At 45.3% G+C, this 26902-nt stretch overlaps 1 protein-coding gene across 1 annotated transcript in view; it reads right to left on the reverse strand.

The window, feature by feature from the left end:
• Window positions 1–1309: 1309 nt before the first annotated feature.
• The window catches only part of LOC101933868 (potassium voltage-gated channel subfamily KQT member 1-like), a 730845-nt gene continuing 705252 nt past the window's right edge, over window positions 1310–26902 (reverse strand). Inside the window, exon 18 of the mRNA XM_065584152.1 lies at window positions 1310–2663. Within this exon, the coding sequence (XP_065440224.1) occupies window positions 2508–2663 (156 nt within the window). The 3' untranslated portion in view covers window positions 1310–2507. The remainder of the gene's footprint in view (window positions 2664–26902) is intronic.

Here is a 26902-nt window from a genome sequence, read left to right on the forward strand (position 1 = left end):
ATCTTTGGCTGGCCCAGACCAGCTGACTTGGGCTCATGGGGCTCAGTTCTGCGGGTATAAAATTGCAGTGCAGCTATTTGAGCTCAGGCTGGAGCCCAGGCTCCAAGAGCCTGTGAGAGGGGAGGGTCCCAAACAGGAGTGGCGGAAGTGTCCTAAAGGTGGAGGGCCACAGGCAGCTAAACCGTGGCCCCGCCCCCTGTGCTGCATCCTCCTCCCCCCGAGGTCTCACCCCCACACTGCCCCTTCTCCACACGGCCCCGCCCTCACGCCGCCCATTCTCCACAAGCCCCTGCCCTCATGCCGCCCTTTCCCCGAGGCCCCACTCCTGCACCGCCTCTCCTCCCCAAGACCCGCCCCCTGTTCACTCCTCTTTGCCCCCTCCCCCCGTCACTCACACTTATGGCCAGTAAAAAGTGGAAGGGAATAGCCTTCCCACTTTTAAAAGTGATGGGGCCATGGCCCTCTGGCCCCCCTGTTCCAGTGCTCCTGGTTCCAGAGCCTGGGCTCCAGCCAAAACATTTAAAATGCAATTTTATAGCCTCACAGAACCAAGGCCCATGAACCTGAATCAGCTGACTCGGGTCAGCCACGGGTTTTTTATTGCAGCGTAGACATACCCTTTGACTTTTCAGGTGAAGGATGCCAAAATGTCTCTCTCTTTCTCTCTCTGCTTATATCTTCCAAAGGTCAATGACCTTATTTCAGGAAGCAGGAAGGTTTCCTGGAGCTGCAGCTTCCATCCCTCATTAAGTGACCATCCTCCACACTTGTTTGCCTGATGGCTTTGTCTACATGGCATACAAACGTAATTTCATTGTCTCTCCTTGCTCAAGTTACACTGGAGATATATTCAAGCAGGTGGAACCACATTCCTTTGCCTGCCTGCCAAACACACTTGAAGAACATATTGCCAGCACACATTTATAAGTTTTCATACACCACCTGTACGTATACCACACAATAATGTTGACCAGCATGTTGCCAGTTTGCATATGATACCTTCCATGACACCCTTTAGATACAGATGATGACAAAAGTGAGTTGGGGTACACTGAGCCGGTCAGGCCAGCTGATACTCACTGCTACATACTGGGGAGCCCTGGGCCCTCTGGATGCTTCTACGGTCACAGCCAGGATTAGAGCTCAGGAGTTCTTAGCTCCTACTGCCATTCCTAGTCCAGTAGGCCATCCTACCCCTCACTGCAAGCTGAGACAGGGTTCAAAGATCTCGGTTTGGTTTTGGCTTCTTCTGAATTAGGTTGACTGTACTTACCACGAAACATCAGGGCAAATATAAAAAAGGCCTTAGTAAATAGCAACATACCTTTTTATTTACGGTTATTATTTACATATTCAGCAATATTATTGCTTGGCTGATGTGCAAGAGAAGATACATTTTCTTACACGGGTAATTGTACACATCATTAGCATTTCACAGAAACAATACTTCAGCCAGCATCTGTACTCAATTTACAATCAAATTACATGAAAACGCAGCATTGTTATATACAGCACTTTATTTAAATAAAGACTAGCTTTCATCTACAGTGTGTGTGCATTTGTTTTTTCAAAACATTGTCATTCAAAATCACGCTGGCAGCACTGCGGCTGTACAGGGTTAGTTCAGTCATTCAAACTGGGCTTTGCATGTTTTTATGCATCTCGTTATTATACAGGTTTCATTTATTAAAAATAAGGCAACTGGAGTCAATAATCGTCACTGAATGAAAGTAAAACAGTGAGAACATTCTGGATAACAGTCATCAGTGCAGCTGATAGCTATTAAAATGTTCTTGTGCTTTTACCCGAAGCAGATTTTATCTCTCATTTCTGTCTGTTCCAACGTGCATCTCGTCTCATTGGCAAATGCTTTGCTTTAATTAGCTGAGGTCTTGCTTCAGTCTTTCGCATGTCAACCAGCCTCTGTACACTTTCATATTTTTAATCAGTAGCCTGTTGTCTTTACTTTGTCATTCACACTAGCAGATAAATCTGCCCCTTTCATGATCCTCGCTGCTTGGTTGAAGTCTTTACTTCAAAACATGCTGTTTAATTTTCCTGTTCACTGATTTCCATTTGTTTCATGTTCAAATGATGGCCCCCTCCCCTGCTTGAGCATGCTGCATGCATTAAACTAGTGTGAACAGAAGAGTGAATGCCAAAAAGGCAATCCTCTTTCGTTTCACCTATGAATGAGAGTTGCTCTACCCTGTTATGGGATTCTCACTTTAACAGTGTGCTCTCTGTGTGTGTATGGGTACAGTCCGCCTATACTACGGCGCTATCAGCATCCCACAAGCTGACATGGATTCTCCCATAATTGCTAAGATATTGGGTGCAAAAGTTTGTGGGTTTGTACACATGGGGGCTTTTTTTAATTTAACAGACTGCTGCAGAATATTTAACTTCAACCAATGACGAATGCAGAAGTTCCAGACACCAATAATAAAAGTACTGTAACTATACTTGAAAGAAGGAGAAGGTGACCGCGTGGTATCCTGCTGCTTTTACATTTTCCGGTTCATAGGAGGGGAATCCAAGGATGACCGAAAACGTCTACCAGTTGGGGTGGCTGGGGTTGATGTCTGCGCTTGTGGCTGAGTGCCAAATTGAGTTTGGAGACTGCTCAGGATGTCATCGAGCTTTTGGTCCATCTGCGTGACCTGTTAGGAAATCACAAAGCGGATGGTCTATCAGATGGTCACACACCCTCTGCCTGTTCACTCTTATGCTTACCTACATGTATTTTAAAAGAGAATGGTGGTGGTGCTACAAAGGGGCAGCCTGATAATATTGGAAATAGAAATATTTTGTACAGCACTGGCATCTTCACAAATCCATGTAAACCAAATACAAAAAACAAGAGGCTTCTACAACTCCCCAAACCACTGTGTTGTGCACAGTTCTGTGCTTAGACTAATGCGAAGATCAAACCTTACGTCGGGGTGGCCAACCTGAGCCTGAGAAGGAGTCAGAATTTACCAATGTATATTGCCAAAGAGCCACAGTAATACGTCAGCAGCCCCCCAGCAGCACTTCCTGCCCACTGGCAGCCCCGCCAATCAGCGCCTCCTCCTCCCTGCCCGCACCACCTGATCAGCTGTTTTGTAGCATGCAGGAGGCTCTGGGGAGGCTCTGGGGAGAAGCGAGGGCACTGCAGGCTCAGGGGAGGAGGCAGGAAGGGGTGGAGTGGGGACAGGGCCTGTGGCAGAGCCGGGGTTGAGCAGTGAGCACCCTCCGGCACACTGGAAAGTTAGCGCCTGTAGCTTCAGCCCCGGAGTCGGTGCCTATACAAGGAGCCGCATATTAACTTCTGAAGAGCCGCATGTGGCTCCCGAGCTACAGGCTGGCCACCTCTGCCTTACGCTATAATAAAGTCACTGGGAAACCACAGAAATAGCAGATTAGTGGCCCTAGAAAGTAGGCCCAGCAAAGGCTAGTTGAGTCATCCCCTCTGGCCCTCTGCATTTTGCAGCATTCCCAGAAGTGCCTTATTATTATTCTATCTTAGATCATCTGTAGGGAGGGTGCCTCCTTTGAAGATCTGCTTTGACAATCTATTTCACTGCTCAAATTATCTTAATTCCTCCCTCTCCCCCCAGGTCTATTTTACACTTCTGCCTTCCTCAGATATTGGCCATTAGTCCATATTTTACTATCTTGGGACATTGAATGATCCCCTTCCTACATTTATGATGGACAACTCTGTGATATGTATTATGATTGGCGATTTAGCTAGTACTATGTGCATTTATGTATATCATTTGAAGGCTGGCCTATAAAGAATATTGGAGCTCTAGTTTGCTGGTAAATTATAGATCTATGGTATAAAGACTAACTTTATATTAGAAGCCTATAAAAAAATATCAGAGCTCTAGTTTGCTGGTAAATTATGGATCTATGGTATAAGGACTAACTTTCTATTAGAAGCTTGATTTTGATCGCTCCTTTCACTTCATTAAATCACTGGCTTTCCAGACTAATTTTCTCATGCATGTTCTCTTCTCTAGACAGAGAAGAACTTTTTACTTTTTCTGTTGACGGCTGGGTTCTATCCAACAAGGTGCCTTGGAGATGCAAGTTTGAAAAAACAAGAGGGTTATTTTGCTTCTGGAAAAGTCTTCTCGTGTGTATGAAATGTCATTTCAAACATGATTTGGGCCAAGATTTTCAAAAATGAGTTATGGTTTTGGGTGCCCAACTGAAGACTCCTTGAAGGGCCCCGGTTTTCAGAGGGTGGACGCGCACTTTCTGAAAATCATGCCCCTTCAAGGTGTGTCAAGCTGGACACTAACAAAATTGGAGGCACCCCAAAATCACTAATCATGTTGAAAAATCTTGGCCTCAGCCCAGAAACTCCACATTGGTATTATTCAGTCATTGCTGAGGGATTGGTCCACACTACAAAATGTTGCCACCTTCAGCATCTTATGAGCGAATCATGATTAAACCCGCAGCATTCCATCACAATTATCTGACACGATGCTGAACATGAATTGTTCTGGGCTCCTGTGACTGGAAAGTCCTGGTCAGTATCATGTGAGCTGCCTCAATTGTTCGCAACAGGGCTCGAATGCAGTACAGCTGGTTAGTGCAAGCGAGCCCAAGGAGAACTAGTATTTTAAGGAATGTTGGATGGTTCATTTTGGAGTTATCTGATGTGAAACTCTGAACCTTTGAAAACTCTGATCCATCCCCACTGGGTCTAATGATGGTTGAACCTTTAAAGTGATATAGGATCTACCCAAAGCTTTCATTTAAAAAAATATTTCTAGCCTTTTTTGTTTTTTTAAAAAGATAGCTTAGGAAATTTACAATAGCTGCCAGGATTGAACATCTATCAGGTTGAGATTTCTTTAAAAAACAATAGTAGCACATTATTCACTCTCCTACCCCCACCTGCTCTCATTATACTCACCCACTGGCCACCAGAATGCCTACGTAAGTTACATCACCGTGACTGCCGGTATCTTTACATATAGACAGCCTGCCACTTGGTGGGAAAGGCAGTGGTGGAGATCTGCCCCCCCAACAGAGAGACAGACACACCTACAGTCTCCCCGCTGAAACCCCTGCCCTTTAATTCAGTGATTCTCTCAACAGTGCAACCAGGAGAAACTGGCCATGCTCCTGCCAGACCCTAAGCAGTGGTGCTTCCTGTCAGCCCTGGAGGAGATAGAATGGGACTCTCTCTTTTAGCAGCAGAAGCTGCATTCCTTCCTTCACCATGCTAAACCCCTGCAGGGGCAATTAGGTAGGAGCAGAATTTCATTTCCACACATCTCCCTGCTTGAAGGCGTGAACAGGGTGGTATCTCCCACTACAACAGCATCATTTCTACCACAGAAGGGTTCAAAAGGGGAAAAACAAAAATCACAAGTCTCCAGGACAATTTGTTATTAATTTATTTCCTGTATATGGTACAGAAACAGCACTGTCCACCGCTACCCAGAAAAACCTTATTACTTAATCAACACTCTGTATACCAACCAGAGACCCACTGTATCTAAGATCTCCATTCCGCCACACATCCCTATATGTATCTGAAGGCAGCACCCTTCAAAAACAGGTCTGATGTGTGCCTATACCCCAGCCACTCTGCATAAATTATGAGTGAAGTAAGAGTACCATCATTAGCAAAAGACACTGAGGCATATGGGTAGAATGCATTACCTCTTCTTGTGTAATCAAATGTTGCAAAAGCTTCTAAAGTTCCTGTAATACTTATAATAGACCCATCTCCCCATAAAGTGGGTTGGCTTGAGAGTAGAAGGTCAGAGTTAAGGTGACTGTGGAACCTTAACTCCACATGGTTAACTTTCAAACTTTTATTTTTCAGCAGCTATTATGTTCTAGTAATGCTAGCTTAAAATAACTGATTTGCAACCTTAGTGAAGTTAACTCCAACAGTTGCCATAGACCTTTTATAGCTGGCTATATAACATTGTCACAACAACCAGGGACGCGGGTATGGCATGAACCTTTTGCTTTGGATTCTAAACTGCTAAAGACGGTCTGGGGTTGGAATTGGTTTGAGTGGAGGTGAGTTTTCAGAGACTCATGTTTCAGTGGTTAGAGGGTTTAGAAACCTTACTAATGATCTTAGAGGTTACTCAGGGACGTAACCCTTAGTCCTGAGTCTGTTATGAAAAAAAGTGGGGGAGGGGTGGTATTTGGTGGTAGTGTCTCTAATTTTTATTACAATCTCTAAAAGAAAATCCACCCAATTCCCTTGTTGGTGGCTGACAGGTCTTTATTGGAAGCCAATAAAACCTTGACTCATTTTATCTCAGATTTTTATCTGGCAATTATAGAGTACTTTGAATACAATGGGGTGGATTTTCCCTGTGTCTGAGCACTGCTTGGGGCAGGAAGGGGAGTGGAATGTCACGTTGCTTGTTACAGCTCCCTGATTCTCTGGGCTAGCCTGTGCTGGTCCTGGCCTAGGCTGAGTTAGAGCAGCCTCAGTGTTGCTCTAACTTATACTAGCAGCATGTGGTCCTTAAAGGACCAAACACTAACTGAAGATTGTCATGAGAGAATTCCATCCTCCTCCTGGCCCAGCATGCCCCCTATACCATCTGCGGCACTCTGACTGTTTACTTGTCTTGTAACTCAAAAATCAGCCGGAAAGAGGTTGATGCTGTTACAGCAGCTCTCTCTCGAATTTGGTCAATGGTAGAAACAGACCTGTTCTCATTTCTTAACCCTTTGGAGCAATACATCAATGAAGTGACATGGGGGTGAATTTGGTCCATGCTGTCGGAAGCTCTGAAAACTTCTCATGGTTGGGGTAAGAGAATCCTGCCTTTCCTCTCCTCTGTGCCCTCTTTTTCCTCCTCTTCTTTCTGGCCTTCTCCACTCCCATCTTCATCACAGCTGTTTACTGAGTGGTGGGACTGTGGGTCAGAGGTGAGCGGATGACAGGGACTGACAATTGAGTTAAGTCACTTATTGAACAGCTCATTGTATGATGTCACAGTGGTGGGTGAGTATGGATACAGCTACATTGTAGCCGAGGGATAAAAATAGCAGCGTGTGTAGAGGTACCAGTGCTAGCTGTACTCTGGGTTGCTCCTAAAAATAGAAGAGAGGATGGTGTGGGCTTCACACGTCTCAAACTGGGGGCCGTGACCCCTCAGGGGGTCACAAGGTTATTACATGGGGGGTTGCGAGCTGTCAGCCTCCACCCCCAAACCCCACTTTGCCTCCCGTATTTATAATAATGTTAAATATAAAAAAAAGTGTTTTTAATTTATAAGGGGGGGTCACTCTCAGAGGTTTGCTGTGTGAAAGGGGTCACCAATAAAAAAAGTTGAGAACCACTGGTCTGCACGAACTATAAACCACAACCCCAGCTGCAGTGTAGATGTAGCCCATGTGTATAGAGTTCCATACACAGAGAAAAATTTATGGAGACCAAAAATCCGCATGTTCTGTTAAGCATGTATTCGGCTGGAAATCTGGAAAATACTAGAGTTGAAAGGGTTAAGCAGCCTGGAATTAATTTACAAACCACAGCCTTGATTTTCTTGCTCCCCAGTTCTTGAAAAGCCTGTTTGGCTGACGCCAGTAGTGACTCAACAGAATCTTTCTTAAGCAGAAATAATGTACAGAGCAGAAATTAAACCAGAGTTACTGCACATGAAGAAGATGGGGTATAAGAGCTTTAAGCAGGGAAGTACGACTGGATGGATAAAAGACATTTTAAGGCCTTATGTAGTGAGATTTTGTCAATTTTGCTCTAAACCATATGCTTGGATCTTAAATACATTATGCCAACATGTTTTATAATAATTCAAAAATATCTGCTTCTCAATGTACAGTACCAGTTCAGTGAAAGTATGTAACTGATAATAGTTTTGTTACAGGATTTATGTATTTTCTCCAGCACCAAAGTTTTTGTTTAAAAAAAAAAATCCACCACATAAAAAGAATTGCATGTCACTTTACCAACAGAGAGAACATTTTGCACTTCCATAGTGTCTTCTATACAAGGGCCTGAAAAAGCTTCCCAGTCATTAATAAATTGAGACTCACAACATTCCTATGCATGTTAGATACACACTGTATTTTAATGCCCATTTTACAGATGGGAACTCAGGCACAGAGAGATTAAGTGACTTGGCCAAACTCAGAGAGGAAATATGTGGCAGAGCTCTCCTGATTCTCAATCCTGTGCTTTAAGCAAAAATCCTCCAGACCCCTGCTTTATGACCCCAGTTCAGCTACATACATAAGCATGTGCCAACTAAGCATGGGCATAATCCCACTGAAGTCAATGGAACCACTCATTTAAAGAGAGATGCATGCTTCGATACTTTGCTGGATCGGGGGCTAGAAACTTGTTAAAATTGATACAAAATGTTAAGCTAGCCAACCTTGCTTAATAGGCTCAACTCAGGGCCTGTTTGAGGTACGTGGGGTTACTCTGAGGAGTCAAGGCTACCACATGAGTTAAACTTTCAGAATCAGGCCCTAATTTTCCCCAAGACACTCAGGCATAATGTAGCTAACCCTGCTAAATCTCCTAACAACTGCCACTTTCCCTCAGCCTGGCTGCAAACAGGACAAGTTGTCAGTTTGGAATAACATATCCAGGCAAATGCAAGGGCAAAGGGTTAAATTTTGGAACACATTTCTCAGCTGAGTAAAGTGAGAAGCCAGCAGGCCTTACCACAGAATTTTCAGAGACGTGATATGCTCCTCGTAGGCTCCTTGGAGACAGGTGAGTTTGGCAGCTGTCCACTGGCAAATGGCAACAAAACTTCTGCTCCTCCACATTACAAAAGAGCTCCAGAGACAATCTACAAACTTTAATGCTTTTAAATACCCTCAACTGCCCTTTAGAAAGGAGACTGGAAATGCAGTTTGAAATATGAAGTTGCTGTTATTGGGGCTTTAGGGTGAGTTGTTGAGATTTATATTTGTGTTAGCATTCCTTCTGAGAAGGAATTATGATTCTATAATGGCATGTGGTAGGGTTAAAAAAAAAGTCTTGGAACCAGCTCCTGTGAGTCATAGCAGGGAGCAAAGGGGAATCGGGTCATGTTAGCCACTGGGCCTCAGCAAGTCAGAGTTCTTAACCTTGAACACAGTATTTGCATTCTGTATCTGACTGTTTGTCATCTGTGGTTGCTTATAAGTCTGCCTTTGTGAATACCAGGGCCTTTGGCCCCTTTTTAAATACTTCATTTTAGCCCAGTGAGTTCACACTGATTATCTGTAAAGGATTTCTGCAGTGTGAAAACGGGGACCCTAAGAATGGCAGCAATGTGGAAGACTGAATTGTGCTGTCAAATTTACCACAGGCTGGATAGAATCCTAATCACTATAAGTGAGCTTAATTTTTTCTCCATCTGTCTGCCTCTCCTCACACACACACAGACACACACAAAGCAAACTATACAATAAACAAAAAGGGAAAAAAGCGAATTGAAGTAGCCACATAATCTTCAAAAAGTTCACTCAATTTAAAACAAAAATGTTCCCCTTCATGGGTGTGTCTGCCTTTTAAATATTATTTCTGGAGGCTTGGAAGGCAGAAATCAAATATGTGAACAACTCACTGACTTGCACTGCTTCCAGATGAGGAGTATAAGGGGAAGATATGCTGCTGGAACACTAAATTGTGAACCCACAAACATGCTTATGTTCTAGTAAGTGGATGTTGGCTTGGATTAAATTTTTTAAAAAAGTTTTCACCTTCTGAAAGTTCCTTTTTCCTTGGGCACATAGCAATCCAGACTTCCACAATCCCAGCAAAGCTGATCAAAATAGCTGAGCTGAACAGCAGAGTCTTTATGAAAATATCCAGAATGTTAGTGCCATAGTGCAGAACACAACACTGGGATGGGGGATAGAAGACGGGCTTTTCAAAGACCTTATTCCAAAACGTCACAATGTGCTTGGTTTATAGCTCAACTGCATTGTCTTTGATCTCCTGTTTGCCTAATAATTAGAAATAGGCAAACTAGTAGTTGCACCGATGGATTTGATAACTCTAACCCTCTTTTCTTTGCTTGTGAATTACCAGACTCATTTTTACCTATTTATCTGCTATCAATAGAAGACTTTATGCAAACATCTATCAGTCTAGTGGTGCTGCTGAAACTCTTCATTTTAACTATGGCCTTGTCTACACTGGCAAGTTTCTGGGCAGTAAAGTGGCTTTCTGCGCTGTAACTCCCGAGGTGTACACACTGTCAAGCCACTTAGTGCGCAGAAACTGTGCAGTTGCAGCACTGTAAAAAAAAAAAACCCACCCCGACGAGAGTTGTACAGCTTTCTGCACTGGGGGTACAGCACCGTGGTGCCAGTGTAGACACGCTGGTTGATGCACCACAATTGCCTCTTGAAGGTGTCCCACAATGCCTGTTCTCGCCTCTCTGGTCATCGGTTTGAACTCTACTGCCCTGCCCTCAGGTGACTAACCATGAGCCCCACCTCTTAAATTCCTTGGGAATTTTGAAAGTCCCCTTCCTGTTTGCTCAGTGATGCGTGCAGTGGTCTCAGCACATCTTTTCAGGTGTCCATGCCTGCTCCACACACCAGGCGATCCCCCGCTTGGAGCAATGCCGAGCTGCTGGACCTCATCAGCATTTGGGGACAGGAGGCTGTCCAGTGCCAGCTACACTCCAGCCGTAGGAATTATGATACCTACGGACAGATTTCATAATGCGTGACAGAAAGGGGCCATGACCGGGACACACTGCAGTGCACGGTCAAAGTGAAGGAGCTGCAGAACGCCTACCACAAGGCGCGGGAGGCAAACCACTGCTCCGGTGCTGCACCCACGAGCTGCCAGTTCTACAAACAGTAGAACGCGATACTTGGTGGTGACCTCACCTCCACTGCGAAGGCCACTGTGGATACTGCGGTGGTTCGCATGCCAGTTGAAAGTGGACCTAGGCAGGAGGAGGAGATCTTGGACAAGGAGGGGGAGGAGGACCCAGAGGCAGAGGACGACTCGGAGGCCAGAGATGCATGCAGCCAGGAGCCCTTCTCTACCCTGGAGGAGGCTAGCCAGTCATAGCTGTCAGATCTTGGAGAAGTGCAAACAGGAGAGGAGGCCCCTGGTAAGCAGATTTGATTTGGGGAATTGCTGAAGTGAGTTGTTGGGGGCAGGAGGGTTGCAGAAAGCAGGCTTGTGTCTGTATGATGTGCGTACCACCACATGTCTAGTCTGAGCAACAGAACAGGCTGTTGATTGATTCCCTCACTTCACGGGAATCTGCCTCAGAGATCTCCAGGAAACTCTCGTGGAGATACTGGGCAATCCGCTGCCGCAGGTTCTTTGGCAGAGCTGCTTTGTTTCTTGCCCCATTAAGGGTAACTTTCCCATGCCACTCTGCCATCACTTGGGGGGGGGGGAGGGGACACCATTGCTGCACACAGGAGAGCCGCATAAGGGTCAGAGTGGAAGACGCAGTCTTGGAGAAGACCCTCCCTTGATTCCCTGCTTACCCTCAGCAGTGATATATCTTCCATAATATCTTCCACAGCCTGTGGAAAACATGGAGACAGTAATGATTATAAGCCCCCCTACAGTGATAGCTCTCCCTAAGAGCCACTTGCCCAGTGTACAGTCCAGTCCTGGAACACTGATTTCCCCTGCCCATGTGGTTACTCACCATTTTGGGGGTCTTGCGGCTTGTGTGCTTGCCTGGGGTCAGCCAGTTAGTGACAGGTGTGTTTGTACTGGCTGTGTTTTAAATCACTGAATCAGTGGTCTGTGTGTTGCAAACAATACTGCTTCTGTAAAATGTTGCATTTTGGCTTCACAGATATGACCTTGGGAGCCCAGCCTCCTTCTTTATTATCGCTGGTTGAACGGCTGCGCAGAATTAGAAAGTGGCCACGGAAAACTAAGGAGGACTTTCTGCGTGATGTTATGATGCACTCCGCCGCTAAGAAACAGAAATTGAAGGAGTGGCGGGACAGCAAGAAGAAGGACCGAAAGGAGAACGGGGTGTGCCAGAATGAAGCCACCAAGCGGCTCTTAAACATTATGCAGCGCCAAGCGGACACGCTCCGGCGCTACTAGCACTACAAACCGAGCAGTTCTGTGCCCTGCAGCTGCTGTCGCAAAACTCTTTCCCCCCAGACACCGCCAACACACTCTTAACTTCCTGGCTCCAGTCTGTACCCCCAGCATTCTACTCCTGCCCCGTCACAGTCCACCCCTGTGGACTCTCAATACCCACTGCACTCAACATCCGTCCTTCTGCAGTTTAGCCCTGCTGAAGAACAGTACCCACAGGACAAGGTTGCAAATGATATCTGGACATACACAAATCTTTAATCGTCCCGGGACCCACCTCCTCCTGGGACCCTCCCTTCCCCCATCCTCAACGGTGCTGATATGTTTTTTGGTTTGTCTCTCTCCTCCAGTTGTTGTTTTTTAATAAAAGAGTTGTTTTGGTTTGAAAGCAATCTTTATTCCATTAATTGAAAGCAAACAGAGCCCTGGAAAGCAACAGACAATTTTCTTAAACCTTCACAGTGCATCATCTGCACCAATCACAATCACCTCCTAGCATTACAAGCACTGCAGTCCCGAGCATAGCAACAAATATTAGTGGCTTTCAGATTCAAATTGCTGCCTCAAGGTATCCCTGATCCTTATGGCTTCGCACTGCACCCGTCTAATAGCCCAGGTCTCTGGCTGTTCAAATTCAGCCACCAGGCACTGAGCCTCAGCCGTCCAGCCCTGAGTGAAGCTTTCACCCTTCCCTTCACAAATATTATGGAGTGTACAGCATGCGGCTACAAACATAAGAATATTGTCATCGGCCAGGTCCAGCCTCCCATATAGGCAGTGCCAGTGGGCCTTTAAACAGCCAAAAGCACAGTCAACAGTCATTCTGCACTTGCTTAGCCGGTTGTTGAACCGCTCCTTGCTGCTGTCAAGGTTCCCCGTGTATGGCTTCATAAGCCACGGCATTAAGGGATAGGCGGGGTCTCCCAGGATCACAGCGGGCATTTCGACTTCCCCATGGTGATTTTCTGGTCTGGGAAGAAAGTCCCTGCTTGCAGCTTCCTGAACAGGCCAGTGTTCTGAAAGATGTCAGCGTCATGCACCTTTCTGGACCAGCCTGTGTTAATGTCTGTGAAACACCCACAGTGATCCACAAGAGCCTGGAGAACCACAGAGAAATACCCCTTCCGATTAACGTACTCGGTGGCTAGCTGGTCCGGTGCCAGAATTAGAATACGCGTGCCATCTATTGCCCCTCTACAGTTAGGGAAGCCCATTTGTGCAAAGCCATCCACAATGTCACGCAAGTTGCCCAGAGTCATGGTCTTTTGGAGTAGGATGCGATTAATGGCCCTGCACACTTCCATCAACATGAGTCCAATGGTCAACTTTCCCACTCCGAACTGGTTAGCGACCGATCGGTAGCAGTTTGGAGTGGCCAGCTTCCACAGTGCAATCACCACGTGCTTCTCCAATGACAGGGCAGCTCTCATTCTTGTGTCCTTGTGCCGCAGGGCTGGGGCGAGCTCATCACACAGTTACATGAATGTGGCTTTCCTCGTCCGAAAGTTCTGCAGCCACTGCTTGTCATCCCAGACGTGCATGACGATGTGATCCCACCACTCAGTGCTTGTTTCCCGAGCCCAAAAGCGGCATTCCACTGTGGTCAGCACCGCTATGAATGCCATAAGCAATCTTGTGGCATAGCTACTATGCGTGGTGAGATCAATGTCAAACTCCTCTTGCCTCTGTAGTTTAAGGAATAACTCCACTGCCACTTGTGACGTGTTAGTGAGAGCGAGCAACATATTGGTCAACAGTGCGGGATCCATTCCTGCAGATCAAAGAGGCAGAGCGTGCAGTACACAAAACATTGAAAGATGACGCCAAATGTGGACGGAAGCAGAGGGGTTGCTGGAATGCGAAGCAGTGCATCACGGGGCCCTGGGACAGGACCCAGGATGCCCTGTGACCCCGTCCATCTTCCCAGAACTCTTAGCGGCAGAAGAGATGCTCTGTGGGATAGCTGCCCACAGTGCACTGCTCTGAATACCGCCGCAAGTGCCGATAGTGTGAACACACTATTGCGCAGGCAGCTGACAGTGTGAACACACAAAAGTGGTTTCCCTTCAGTGCTCTCTGAGTGGCAGTGTAACTGCCTGCGATGTAACTCTGCCAGTGTAGTCATACCCTGTGTCTCAATAGTCACCACTCATTATTTGTGGACGACAACTTGTCTATTTGAGAAAATGTGTATCCATTTTAACTAAATTAGGCACTGGGAGGGAAGAAAAGGTGTTGATCGGTGGGGCCACCGGCGGATGGGAAGCATTGGGGGAGGGCGAGGAGCTGGCTGCCAGTGGGTGCTAAGCACCCACTAATTTTTTTCCATGGGTGCTCGAGCCCTGGAGCACTCACAGAGTTGGAGCCTATGCTACTCATCCCTTGCAGAAGATGAGGTGCCAGATTGGGTAATTGAGGTATCTAGCGAAATACCCATATTGATGCCACCTTCATAGAGATTTCACTGAGTGAATATTTTGATAGATCTGCAAAACAGGGAACTACAACTCCCATCAGATCCCTGCCCACTGTGACTCCCCTTCTTCCTGGGATTATGTTTCCCATCAGCCCACTCCCTATTGCACTTCCCCTGGCCATTTAAGAGGAAAGCTACTGCCCGGAAAGTGGCAGGACTCTGTTTAGGGGTGGGAGCTGCATGGCAGCAGGCAGCTGCGGAGAAGCCCCAGGACCTGTATGTCGAGTTGCATGTGGAACAGGTTGTGGGTGCCAGACATCACAGCTGGGAGCCAGTGACTGGGCAGGGAACCAGGACAATAGCAGCCCCAAAGAGAGACGCTAACTGAGCCTGGCCTGGAAATGCACAGATGTTTATTAGCTTGAATAGAGACTGGATTGGAGAGGGCACTGAGCCTGAAGAGTCCTGACTCTTGATTGGACTGCTCCAGAGACCCAAACAGGAGCCACTATTGCTCACTTTGAACTGGAACTGTTTAAGCCTCTGTACCTAGGGCTTTGCAACCTTTCCTCTTTCCTGCCAGCCCTAGTAAAAACCTTCCCTTGGCATTGTGTCTGAGTGGTTATTGGGACCCACTAGGGCTACAAGGCCTAGCTGCCGAAGCACCTACAGTACTGCCCTCTGAGCTGCGGTACACCAGGCATGCGACTGGCACCCTAGAGGTTTGCGGTACAGAGTAACCCCAATAATTACACGATTAAACAGATAATCAGTGGCCAACTCTGCAAGCCATTGTGCATCAGCACAATTCCTCATCCCACTCCCTTAAGAGTAAAATATGGAGGATCAGTTCCTGCTCTCAGTGAAGACAATGGGAGTTTTACCACTGATTTCAATGATCAGGTTCTAAAAAAGGAAAAAAGAAAAACAGAGCTAATTTCAGTGAAATCTGTTGTTCTGACAGATACGGCCCTTGGAAACATTAAAAATAAATATATAATCCATCTGAATATCTTGTTTGACTTAGTCCCCCTACCTCTTACCAGATATCTCTTGTTTATTTTCATTTCATTAAACTTATCTATATAATTCCTCCATTTTCCAATCCTCCCTTCCTTTATCCCAAACATACCCACCCATTCTTAGGTCAGGTGTTATGGCCTTTAGTGGCCTAGAATATATTAACCTTTATTTTAAGTATAGTTTCATTTGTTTTGGTTTCCATCTCCCTTTCCTGTTTAAATGAAAACACAAATGTCTATTCCTCTGCAGTTTGTTCCTGGGGTGTTTCCTGTTGCTATTCTTTCAGTGAGCTCTATAGTCTTAAATTCCCTATACCACAGTCACAATGGTTAACCTTCATGCTAAGAAGTCTGCTTATAATTGCGGCTTCTGCTGTAATACACTGTCCACACTTCATCACCGGGCTGCTCTCAAGACTCACAGCTGTCTGCTTATTTCTAAGTTAGGCTTGGTCGACACACAGATTTTGTATCAGCACAACTATATTGGTTGAGGGTGTGATTTTTTTTTTTTAACCAGAACAGTTCTAGTGGGATGATCCCTAGTGTGGATTCAGTTGTACCCATGTAAAAGTGCCTTATACCAGTAGAACTTATTCCCCTTCCCATATGGGAACAGCTATAGGGGCACCTTTCTAACTGTGTCCACGCTAGAGGGGTTCTGTGCAGCCTTAACTATACTGGAAAAATTTAAAGTAATACAACTTTTTGTGTGTAGACAAGGCATTATAGAGGATCCCTTGAAACTGCGTTTTTCCCCTCATCCCCACCCCTCCAACAGGTACGTTGGCAATTGTTTAACTATTTCTCTAGTGATGGAAATATGGGTTGGGTTTTTTAGCTGTAAGGTTTTTCATTCTTTTCCCTTTCAGGGCCTGCTCAGATTCTCCTTGTAATCTTGCCGTCTGTATTTGCGACATCACAGTGCAACCGCACCCTGCATGATGCACTGCCATTTCTTAGCTAGTTACACGGTTGTGGCTACAAGTTCTGCTGCAAAACCGGGGTGAAAAAAATCAAAGCTGGCCCAGACTAAAGGGCACATATGCAGTTTTTATGAGTCACACCTTTATTTCACAACATATGCTTCATTATAAGCTGCCAATTTTTTTTCAGCCCCAAACAACATTAGACAGAGAGATGCACTGGAAAAAATACTAAGCACTTTTAATTGTGCCAAGGAAGAACTGACTAAGGAGGTTAGATAGACTCTCCAGTTAGCTGGATGCGATGGTCTTGTTATTTGTTCGCAGCACAATCCTTGGTGTAAGTAGCATGGTATCACACCCTCCATTATCTGATTTTTTTTGCTTTTACTTCCTCTTCTTAAAGTTGTGTTAAATCTCTACTACCATAAATTATATCTATCCATTTATTGGTCTGGCTAGGCATTTCTAGTGGCTGTGAGAATAACGTTATTTATGGCACTCTCAATGCTTTCATTAATTTTTGCATAGTGCTTATGTAGCATGGGAAAAAAATGCCTTACAAACATGACAGGTGGACAGATAGGCAGCACCTATTGCATCACTCATAGTCAATAATTCTTACATTATCCAGGATCTTATTGCCAGCAAGTTGCTTGACCTGTCCTACATGACTGGCACGGTAGGACTGGGGTTAGCTCAGCTCATCCCTGCCGGATACTCAGTTTGCCACAGATCTTGCATCAGGGAGGATAATTCTAGAGAGGGAAAAGCCCCTCTATATCCTTCTCAACTCAAATGCAGCAAAAGCTCACCCAACGTTAAGTCATTTGAGTGTCTCTGGTGAAACTGAGTCCAGTGACAATACTAACTTGCCCATTCAAGTAAACGATAAACCTCTAGGCACCAAAGGTTTCCTAGAGCAGTTGTTAGATGATGTGTCTAATAGGGCAATGACATTTTCAGGACTCGTTATTATTCGTCTTGCAACTCATATCTAAGAATAAGCTCTACCATTCATTCACACACAGACATAAATAGAAAAAACCCCACTGCAAATGATCAGTCTATTTTTCCTATAGGGAGAGTCTGTTATTTATAACACCACTAGGGCAATGCTCAGACATTATAGTTGGGGGAGGGGCTAGATTAACAGAGATGTAAGTACTACAGAGGAGAGATGGTCCAGTGATTGGGGGCTAGTTTTGGACTCTGTAAAGCCAGGTTCTATTCCCAACTGTGGTATAAACTTTCCCTCTAACATTCTACAAGCCACTTAGGCTCAGATCCACACAGGTATTTAGGCTTCCAACTTCCACTGAAATACCTTTGGGGGTCTGGGCCTTAGTCTCTCTGTGCTTCAGTTCTTCAGCTGGAAAATGGGAATAAGAGTATTTCCCTACTTTGCAGGGCTGTTGCCAGGATAAATACATTAAAGACTGTAAGGTGCTCCGATACTCTGGTAATGGGGGGGGGGCATAGAAATTCTTAAGATGGTCTAATGAATTTCAGTTGACTGCTAATAAATCAATTTTAGTGGCTAATTATGAATTATTATTTTTATGAGGAAAACTATGGAGAGGAGTGCTGCATTTTGTCTTTCCCCTCTTTCTACTTGTATCAATTTTTGTCTTGCTTTCCTTTAGTTCCGCAGCTACTTTTCACCCAAACACTGATCGTACTTATGCTCAGAGGTGCTGGAACAATTTTTATAGCGGGGGTGCTGAGAGCCATTGGACAAAACTGTAATCTCTGTATACAATGGAAACCACTTCAAGCCAGGGGGTGCGGCAGCACCCCTCATGCCCCTAGTTCCAGCACTTATGCTTATGCTCTGGGACAGCTGGGAAGTGGTACCATTAGCTTTTGAGGAGAAGGATACGTAGAGCTGGATGTTACCCTGTGTAATGTTGGCATTAGAGACCAACAGTTAGGTAGGCAACCTGTACAACTGGCTTCAAATTTGGTTCCAAAACCTGAACAAAAATTGGATCTTTACTGCTTTTGAATGTTATTACAAACTAGAAACTTAGAGAAGGTAATTGAAAGGATTTGTTAGGGCTTGTGAATCAGACGAATCTCGGGTGACTTATTGTTTCACACTGAGTTATATGAACCCTGCAGTTTCTTGTGATTTAGGCAAGACAAAGATCATGTGAAACTGAGCAGGTTTGACTGAGTTAGAGGATGGAAGTGGCGGGTCCACAGAAATTAGAGCCAGCTAAAATGTTGAGTGAAACCCCTGTATGTAAGGACACAAAGGACCCTAAGGATACAAAACACAATGAACCATGCCTCAAGCAGCAAGTAGGAGAACTCCCTGACCAGGAAGTTCTTATGTTTATTAACAAGTGTAGTATGGCTCCAACGGTCAGCAGAAATGGAATTAACCTGTAGTGGGGAAGAAAAAGCAGGATGCTCCATTTTGGGAAGAGTATGGGAGAAGAAGATAGGACCAGCGACTATTTTGTGACCTAAAGCACCCACAATACTTACACAACTTGTATTTCTCTTACTGTTCTTTCTCCCTCTTGATATTGGCACTTTTATGAATGGCATGAATGGCATGGCAGTGCTGGAATGCTGGTTGGTGATGGGGTTGTGATAATGCCGGGGAATAGATTAAACCAGGAAGCAAATGAATGCGTGTCTAGTGACTGAAATGGGGCCCGGGAGACAACAAACCTAAGCTCTATTTTCAGATACACTGGGGGGTGTATGTCTACACTGCCACTGGGTGAGCACATCTCCCAGCCTAGGTAGACAGACACATGCTAACTCTGCTTGAATTAGCACACTAAAAATAGCAGCGTGGCCATGGCAGAATGGGCAGCGACATGGGCTAGCTGCCCAAGTACAAGTACCTGACACCCTGGATCTGTACTCATGGGGCTAGCCTGTGCTACTGCCCAGGCTGCAGAATCCACACTGCAATTTTAAGTGCCCTAACTCGAACAGACCTAGCATGTGCGTGTCTACCCTAGTGGTGGGGCATGCTCCCAGCTGCTATGTACACATACTCTGGGTGACTTCGGACAAGTCCTTTAACCTGTGGAAGGGCAGGTCCAGGCACAAACTTGCACTGAAATAACTCAATCAGTTGTAATATACACCTTTTGTTATTTCAGGCACGCTGTGCATAGATACTTATTTCAGCATAAAATGTCCTATTTCAATGCAACTTAAACAGGTAAAAAGATTGTTAGATGGTGAATAGCTAAACTGATCTAGAGCACTTGTAAATCTAAATGAGAGTATCCCTGCACGGACTTGCACTGAAACAAAAGGTGTGAATGAAAATTGATGCAATTATTTCAGTGCAAGCCTCGAGTCTCCCAGCTCACCCATTTGCCAAATGGATATAACAACGCTTATCCTAGCCTCAGACAAGTATTACGAGGCCTAATTCAAAATTGCAAGGCAATTTGAGATCTCTGGATAACAGAAGTGCAATATGTTGTTATTAATAAAAATATTTTTCTATTTTTCCCACCACTCAGGTATTTTAATTGCTTGGATTACAAAACACCACTGTTTGCTTATTAAAACAGAAGTAAAATATTATCAGTTACACCACCCTAGGGTAGGGCTGCCTGTAGAGATTTAGACCTGCTTTGCTGCACCTGTTTGTTTTTGCCAAAGCCTCACTTATCACGAAAGTGATTTTTTTCTATTCCAGCAGAAGGCTCATTTATACCAGGTCTGCAGCCAACGTCTTTTAAAGCAAGTTTGGAAAGATCCAAAAGGTACTGGGTGGAATTCCAGTCTGTATGATTTTATCTTGTAAACACCATTATCCTCGGTCGTTACATAACATTAAATATGTCCATATATCAATGCAAAGTAAGGGCTTGATCCTACAAGGCCCTATGCCTTTCAGGTCCAATCGAGCAAAAACATTTAAGGCCGTGCTTAATTTTAAGCATCTCCGGAGTCCCACTGACATCAAATACATTGCTGGATTGGGGCCAAAGGACTCAGCACTTGCAGCAGTGATCCCTGAAAGGGCCAGCATCCTCACACAGCTGCTTGGTAAATGCTTGAGAGAGACTTACGCCAAAGACTTGATCATTCATTGCTCGGAGGTAAAGAATACATCAAAAAGTAGAAAGTTGGGGTTTAATACGTCACGGAGTGAGCAGGGAGAGGACTGGACATGTATTTCCCCCCCCCGTCAAGCTGAAAATTTGCATGTATAGCATATTATATATTTATATGCATGTGTGTTTGTGCATAAATATTTTATTAAGATGATGTTAAAAAAATTGTGAACAGAGTTTGAGCATAGAAGTTTCTGGTTATCAGGGAATAACATACAGATTATCGAGGGTGCAAAGTTTGGTTTAAGATCAGGTGGCATAAGGAATACATAATCTGCAGTATCCCCGAATGGAGGTAAAAGGTTGATGGGTCAAAGTACAGGCATTGAGATATGAGGGTATGAAGTTAATAGAGTGGCTATGTTCGGGTGTGGAGTATAATGAGTGGATATGATGATGAGGATGGATTGACCCTCATTTGGTGAGATTTAATGTTTAGGGAGTTTATGGTTCCAGTTCATATGATCCAACGGAGAAGGTCACTTGGTCCCTTTCTCGTAGTGGGAGAACGATGTCACTCTGGCTCTATTACACTCTCTCTCTTGTTCTCTCTCTTTCTCTCAAACTACCTTATGCAAAATGCAAGTTTAAAGTAGGAAATACAGTAAGGTAGATTTTTCCAAATCCAGAATCTAAATTGTGGACATTTTACTTTCCGTTCTGGCTTGGAAATAGACGAGAATTTCCAAAATCATCATGGCTACAACCCCAGGGGAGAGGTTAATAAAGCACCAATTTAAGTACAGAAAGGGAGGAGTCCTGTTTGAACTTTGCTGAGCCAGATGGATTACCTGCAAAAGCTATGAAGATGCTTGTGGCAAAGGCACTGCCCTGTACCTGTAGCTGACAAACAATGGGAAACAGGGTGGAGGATGCAGGGCTGTAATTGCCAGATAGCTTTCTTTCTGGTGAGACACATGTCAAGCCAACAAAAGCCTGGCTGAGCTTTTTGTTGCATACCATTGCACTGTTCAATAAAAATGTTTGCTATAGTTACTATCCTTCTTGCAGGTCTTTAGAATTACATATCCTGGTGCTCATGAGGGTGAAGTATAATACAGATCTTGCTTTGAGAGTAGACAATATTTTGTGTCGCTTTCTTTTCTGTTGTTCTTCCATATGATTTTATTGCAGAGAAAATGCACAGCAATAAGAAAAAAGTGCATGTACTAACATGACCGTCAAGGTGCAAAGATATGGGAAGGACCTGCTGAGATTTCACAGTGCTGTCCTTTGGGGAACCCTGCAAGTTTCATTAAAGCCTTGGTTTATCAGCCTTTCTGAGGTTCTGAGGCAGAGCGCAGATCCACAGGGGTCCTCCCTAGACGTTTCTGCAGTAAGGGGAAGATAGGAAAATACTGTAGTTCAGGCCCAGGTGTTTCCCCAATTGAAAATTCATTAATAAAATAATGTGCTTCTATAGGCTTTTTCACCTAGAATCCCTCAGATTTAACTGCTTACTTAGCCTCCCTGCCGTGACTTTTGAATTGAGACGCTATCTTAAAGTAATCTAGAACAGTGCTACTCAAAGCCGGTCCACCACTTACTCAAGGAAAGCCCCTGCCAGTCCAGGCCAGTTTGTTTACCTGCCACGTCTGTGGGTTCAGCCGATCGCGGCTCCCACTGGCCGCGGTTCGCCGCTCCAGGCCAATGGGGGCTGCGGAGAGGGGCGGCCAGCACATCTGTCGGCCCGCGCCACTTCCCGCAACCCCCATTGGCCTTGGATGGCAAAACGTGGCTAGTGGGAGCCACGATCGGCCGAACCTGTGGACGCGGCAGGTAAACAAACTGGCCTGGACCGCCAGGGGCTTTCCCTGAACAAGCGGCGGCCCGACTTTGAGAAGCGCTGATCTAGAACACGCAATGTACGTTCAAAGACGTATTCACAAAAAGTAATGTGAATTACTTGGGCTATTTGTTGTGAAAGAAAATGTCCACCTTTTACAGTAGGAATCATCTATTATATTAATCTTTGTATATCGGTGTTTGTCAGAATGAAAAAGATCTTTGTATCTTTTATCTAACAAATACATTTTACAAAAATGATGGGCAAAATTTTTAATGTTCTGTATTTCAAATCCCAGGAGCATCTCATATGCTTGTGTGTCTGCACCAAGTAGTAAATGCATAATGAAAATATTACAAAAATAACAATGCCTATGAATTCATGTCCTGGAAGTTATGATCTATAGTTTAGTTTTAGTCAACACTGTGCTCACTTCCTCCATGCATTCAAACAAGGGATGTCACACAGCCCGATAATCTGTGTGAAAGAGTCCTCTGAGACATTTTCTCACAACAGCAACATTTCAGAGAGGAGGAAAACATTCCTGCTGAGAAGGCGGCTTGGAGTATTTCCATTTTTATGCGATCACATGCGTCGCGCTCATCAGCAAATAGGAATACAGCTCCTGTGTCGTCTAACTTCTGTATATGGAAGCAGGCTCAGGAGGTAGCTCACTGGGTTTACTAGGAAATTCACTTGAAGCATCTGAGATATCATCTTTTCAGTACGCTTCCTAGACATAACCACCAATGATGAAAGGAAGGCCTCCTTTTCAGCTCGAATTCACTGGAACGAATCATTTTTAAGTGCCATCAACAACTACAAAGCAGTGGTCTGAACTGCAGCTACATTGATATTTTTTCCCCAGCCTTGAGTTTAAGGAAGGCACCAAAAAGTGCCTGCATATAACAAAAGTTGTGCGTCAGCACTTTGGTATTAAAAGAACCAGGGGTCAAATCCCTCCCCCTCACTGCAAATGTGAAGAAGGGCCTGACTGCAGCAGAACTACTTCGGCTCCGCTTTGCAGGGGCTGTGGGGATTCCACTCCAAGGTTTGCAGTTCCTGCAGGCTGCACAGCAAAGCCCTGTGAGGCCCTCCATTTGCCCCAAGAAGATGATGGGTGTGAGACGGGGCGGGGCCAAGGGCTCTATGCATACACTGACGAGCATATGGTTTTGTAGCTGTAGGGGCTACTGCAGCCCTGAGGATCCATGGAACAGATCCACTGCCACGCTGAGGCATGGAGCAGAGGCTTCTATCTCCTACTGCACATGAGCTATATATAGGGAAGAGCATCACGCAGAACTGGACTGTCTCCAAGAGACAGATTGTGCTCCCATGCTTAGGCCTTGTCTACACTAAGAAAAAACTCTAGACTCCCCTCTTAGATTTGCCCTGACCAGCTAAAATTACACCTGCCTTGTTTACACTAAGATTTTCATGTATGTTAGTTAATACATGTTATTTAACACATGTTCAAAACATACCTTTTCCCCTAGAGTGGCCATGGTCTTACATGTCTACGCAGTGCGGGAGTGGGGAAGGCACAAGAAGCTTGCCCTCACATGCACAGCCCTTATGGCAGCCCAACAGAATGGCAAATAATGTGCTTGGGAAATGCAGGGAGCATGCAGTGCTCCAAAGGAGACAGGGCAGAGGTACAGTAGCAAGCAAAGAGGTTTTCTGCCTCCTTGAAGCACAATGGTCCCCATTGCTTCCCATGGGATGGGCAGCTCCTCGGCCAGTGCAGTGACATGCAGCCCCTGCCTCAAAGAATTTACATTCTAAATAGACAGGACAGGCACAGGTTGGGGGAAAGGAAGGATTATTATCCCCATTTTACAGATGGAGAAACTGAGGCATTGATTACCGATTTGATCTTTCAAGGTGATGAGCAACCTGGCCCAGATCCAGCAAAGAACTTATGCGTGCGTGCACACACACACACACACACACACACACACACGGGGTTCTGTCTGATTGGTTGATTTAACATTTTAAAAACATCTCTCTAGGAATAAAGGCCAGACTTTCAGAAATCAGATTGGCGGACACAGCTTATTCTGACATAACAGGAGTTCAGTAACAATGGTTACAACAGAATGATCCACAGGCAATTAAGGCAGCCACATGAACACATGTCCTAAGTGCAGTGCCATATACCAAGGACTACCTCCTGCTGTGCTTATTCAACCCGATAGTCCTTAGCAGGCTTGGGCAAGTGAGGCAATGAATTACTCAAGTGAAGTCAGTGGTACTTCTATGAGTGAAGCAAGCTGGATTTGATCTCAAGTCACTGGAGTAACATTAAGAGTATCCTAATTACTCCCTTCTGACTGAATAATTGGGCACTCTAGATAAATGAAGTGATTTAAATATAATTTTAAAAGGCACACAGCACTGAGTGGACAGCTGAGGAAGATGAAGCCTTCTCGTTAGCCACTTGGTAATGAAACTCCAAGTGTGGCTCAAATTTCATCTGTCCTGCCCCGCTTCCATCAAATTTGCAGAGGTTAAAGAATTTATCAGCAAACCTAGGCTGAGTTTTGAGTGAGTCTTGGTATATTTATAATTTCCAGTGGGAGCCATTAAAAAAAACTCAGTGGTTTTGCATGGTTTCAACGCCAAACCAGACAACACTTAGTAGTTTGGGATGAGTTTTGCTTTGAGTTTTTGCATACAAATCCAAAACACAGGGCAGACTCAGAGGGGAGGAACCCATGCAAACCAAAACTGCTGAGTTTTGCACAGCTCTAATTGTAATCCCTCCACAGTTGTGTTATAATTTATTATTGTTTGTATTGCGGTAGCAGTCAAGGGCTCCAATCAGCATCGGGGCTTCCCTAGCACATTGAAGACAGGATCCCTGGCTAGAAGAGCTTACAACCTAAACAGACAAGACAGATAAACAGTGGAGGAAGGGAATACAACATACAGGCAAAGTTATTAGGGTATTGGTTGGCAAGACAACTGTCATTAGTTTCACAGACACCCCCTCTTGTCTATTTAGATTATTCACTCTTTGGGGCAGGGATCACATTTTCCTAAATGTAGACTGAGGGGAGGCTAGCCATGCAGCCCCGCCCCTACCTTCCCATCCACCGGAACCCCAAGCTGCCCCCCCCCCCCAAGGCTGGAGGATCCACCAGTCAGTCCCAGTGCTGAGTCGCCCACCGGCCCCAGCTGGCTGCTGGCTTCTGGCCAGAGCTGAGCTCCCGCCTGCTTTGCAAAGCATGGGCAGGGACAGGCTTGGCTTAGGGGAGGCTTAGCCTCCCTGGCCTATTATACCCACCACCCATGGTGAGAGGAAGAGTTCATGGAAGCAAGGAAGGGACAGGGGACACTGAGTGGGGTGGAGAGAAGGGGAGATAGGGAGGGGACAGCCTGGAGTGGCACTCGGAAGGCAGGAGAGCAAGGTGAGCAGTGGAGAGTCACTAAGCCCTGGACTATACTACAAGTTTAGGTTGAATTTAGCAGCGTTACATCAACTTAACTCTGCACTCGTCCACACGACGAAGCCGTTTTTTCCGACTTAAAGGGCTCTTAAATCAACATCGCCGGGTCGAATTTGGGGTAGTGTGGACGCAATTCAACGGTATTGGCCTCCGGGAGCTATCCCAGAGTGCTCCATTGTGACCGCTCTGGACAGCACTTTGAACTCCGATGCACTAGCCAGATACATAGGAAAAGCCCCGGGAACTTTTGAATTTCATTTCCTGTTTGGTCAGCGTGGCGAACTCAGCAGCACTCAGCAGCACAAGTGACCATGCAGTCCCCCCAGAATGTGTCTATGTTCCCTCTATCATCTCCGTCCCTGAGATTATTGCTGATTAGAAGCTGAAAAAAAATGCACTCACGATGACATGTTTTCCGAGCTCATGCAGTCCTCCCGCACTGATAGGGCACAGCATAATGCATGGAGGCATTCAGTGGCAGAGGCCAGGAAAGAATTGCTGTGTTTGCTTAACGGCAAAAGTATCGTGCCTCGCTAGCGATCCTGCCCGAGCCAGGTCGCTGTGTCAGCCTTGGGCGGGGGCATGACCACTTTGTGAGCAGGAAGGCCATAGATATAGACATTGCATTAGGTAGCTTCTGTAGCTACAGAAAACATTCCTGTGGCAAAAAAAGAGAAGCCCCGTAGTGTAGTGGTTATCATGTTCACCTAACACACGAAAGCCCTGTAGTGTAGTGGTGATCATGTTCACCTAACACATGAAATGTCACTGGTTTGAAACCAGGAGGAAACAGGTCACTGTTCCTTTTTCTGAGTCCCCTCCTGCATTTTTAGTCTTAGAACACACTGCGCTGTGAAATTTTACTTTGAATTATATCAATTATGAGTTCAATAATATGGAGGCTCTCTCTCAGTTATAGTCCCGGGTTCCTTAGCCTTTCAGCTGCTCTGATAAATTAACATTTTTGTTAGGGGTGGGGGAAAATTTTCATGAAGCCTTTTATAGGGACTAAATGCTATCTAGGACTCTGAAATAATCTTAACGTGGCCCATAGAGTGCAATCCTTCGTTCTGGATTTGTCATTCCACAAGTTGAACTGCTCCTTACTACTGTCCAGGCTTCAGGAGCCATGGGAGCAAGGGGCAGGCTGGAGT

The sequence above is a fragment of the Chrysemys picta genome, chromosome 1 (assembly GCF_011386835.1).
Source record: "Chrysemys picta bellii isolate R12L10 chromosome 1, ASM1138683v2, whole genome shotgun sequence".
In the NCBI taxonomy this organism is placed as follows: Eukaryota; Metazoa; Chordata; order Testudines; family Emydidae; genus Chrysemys; species Chrysemys picta.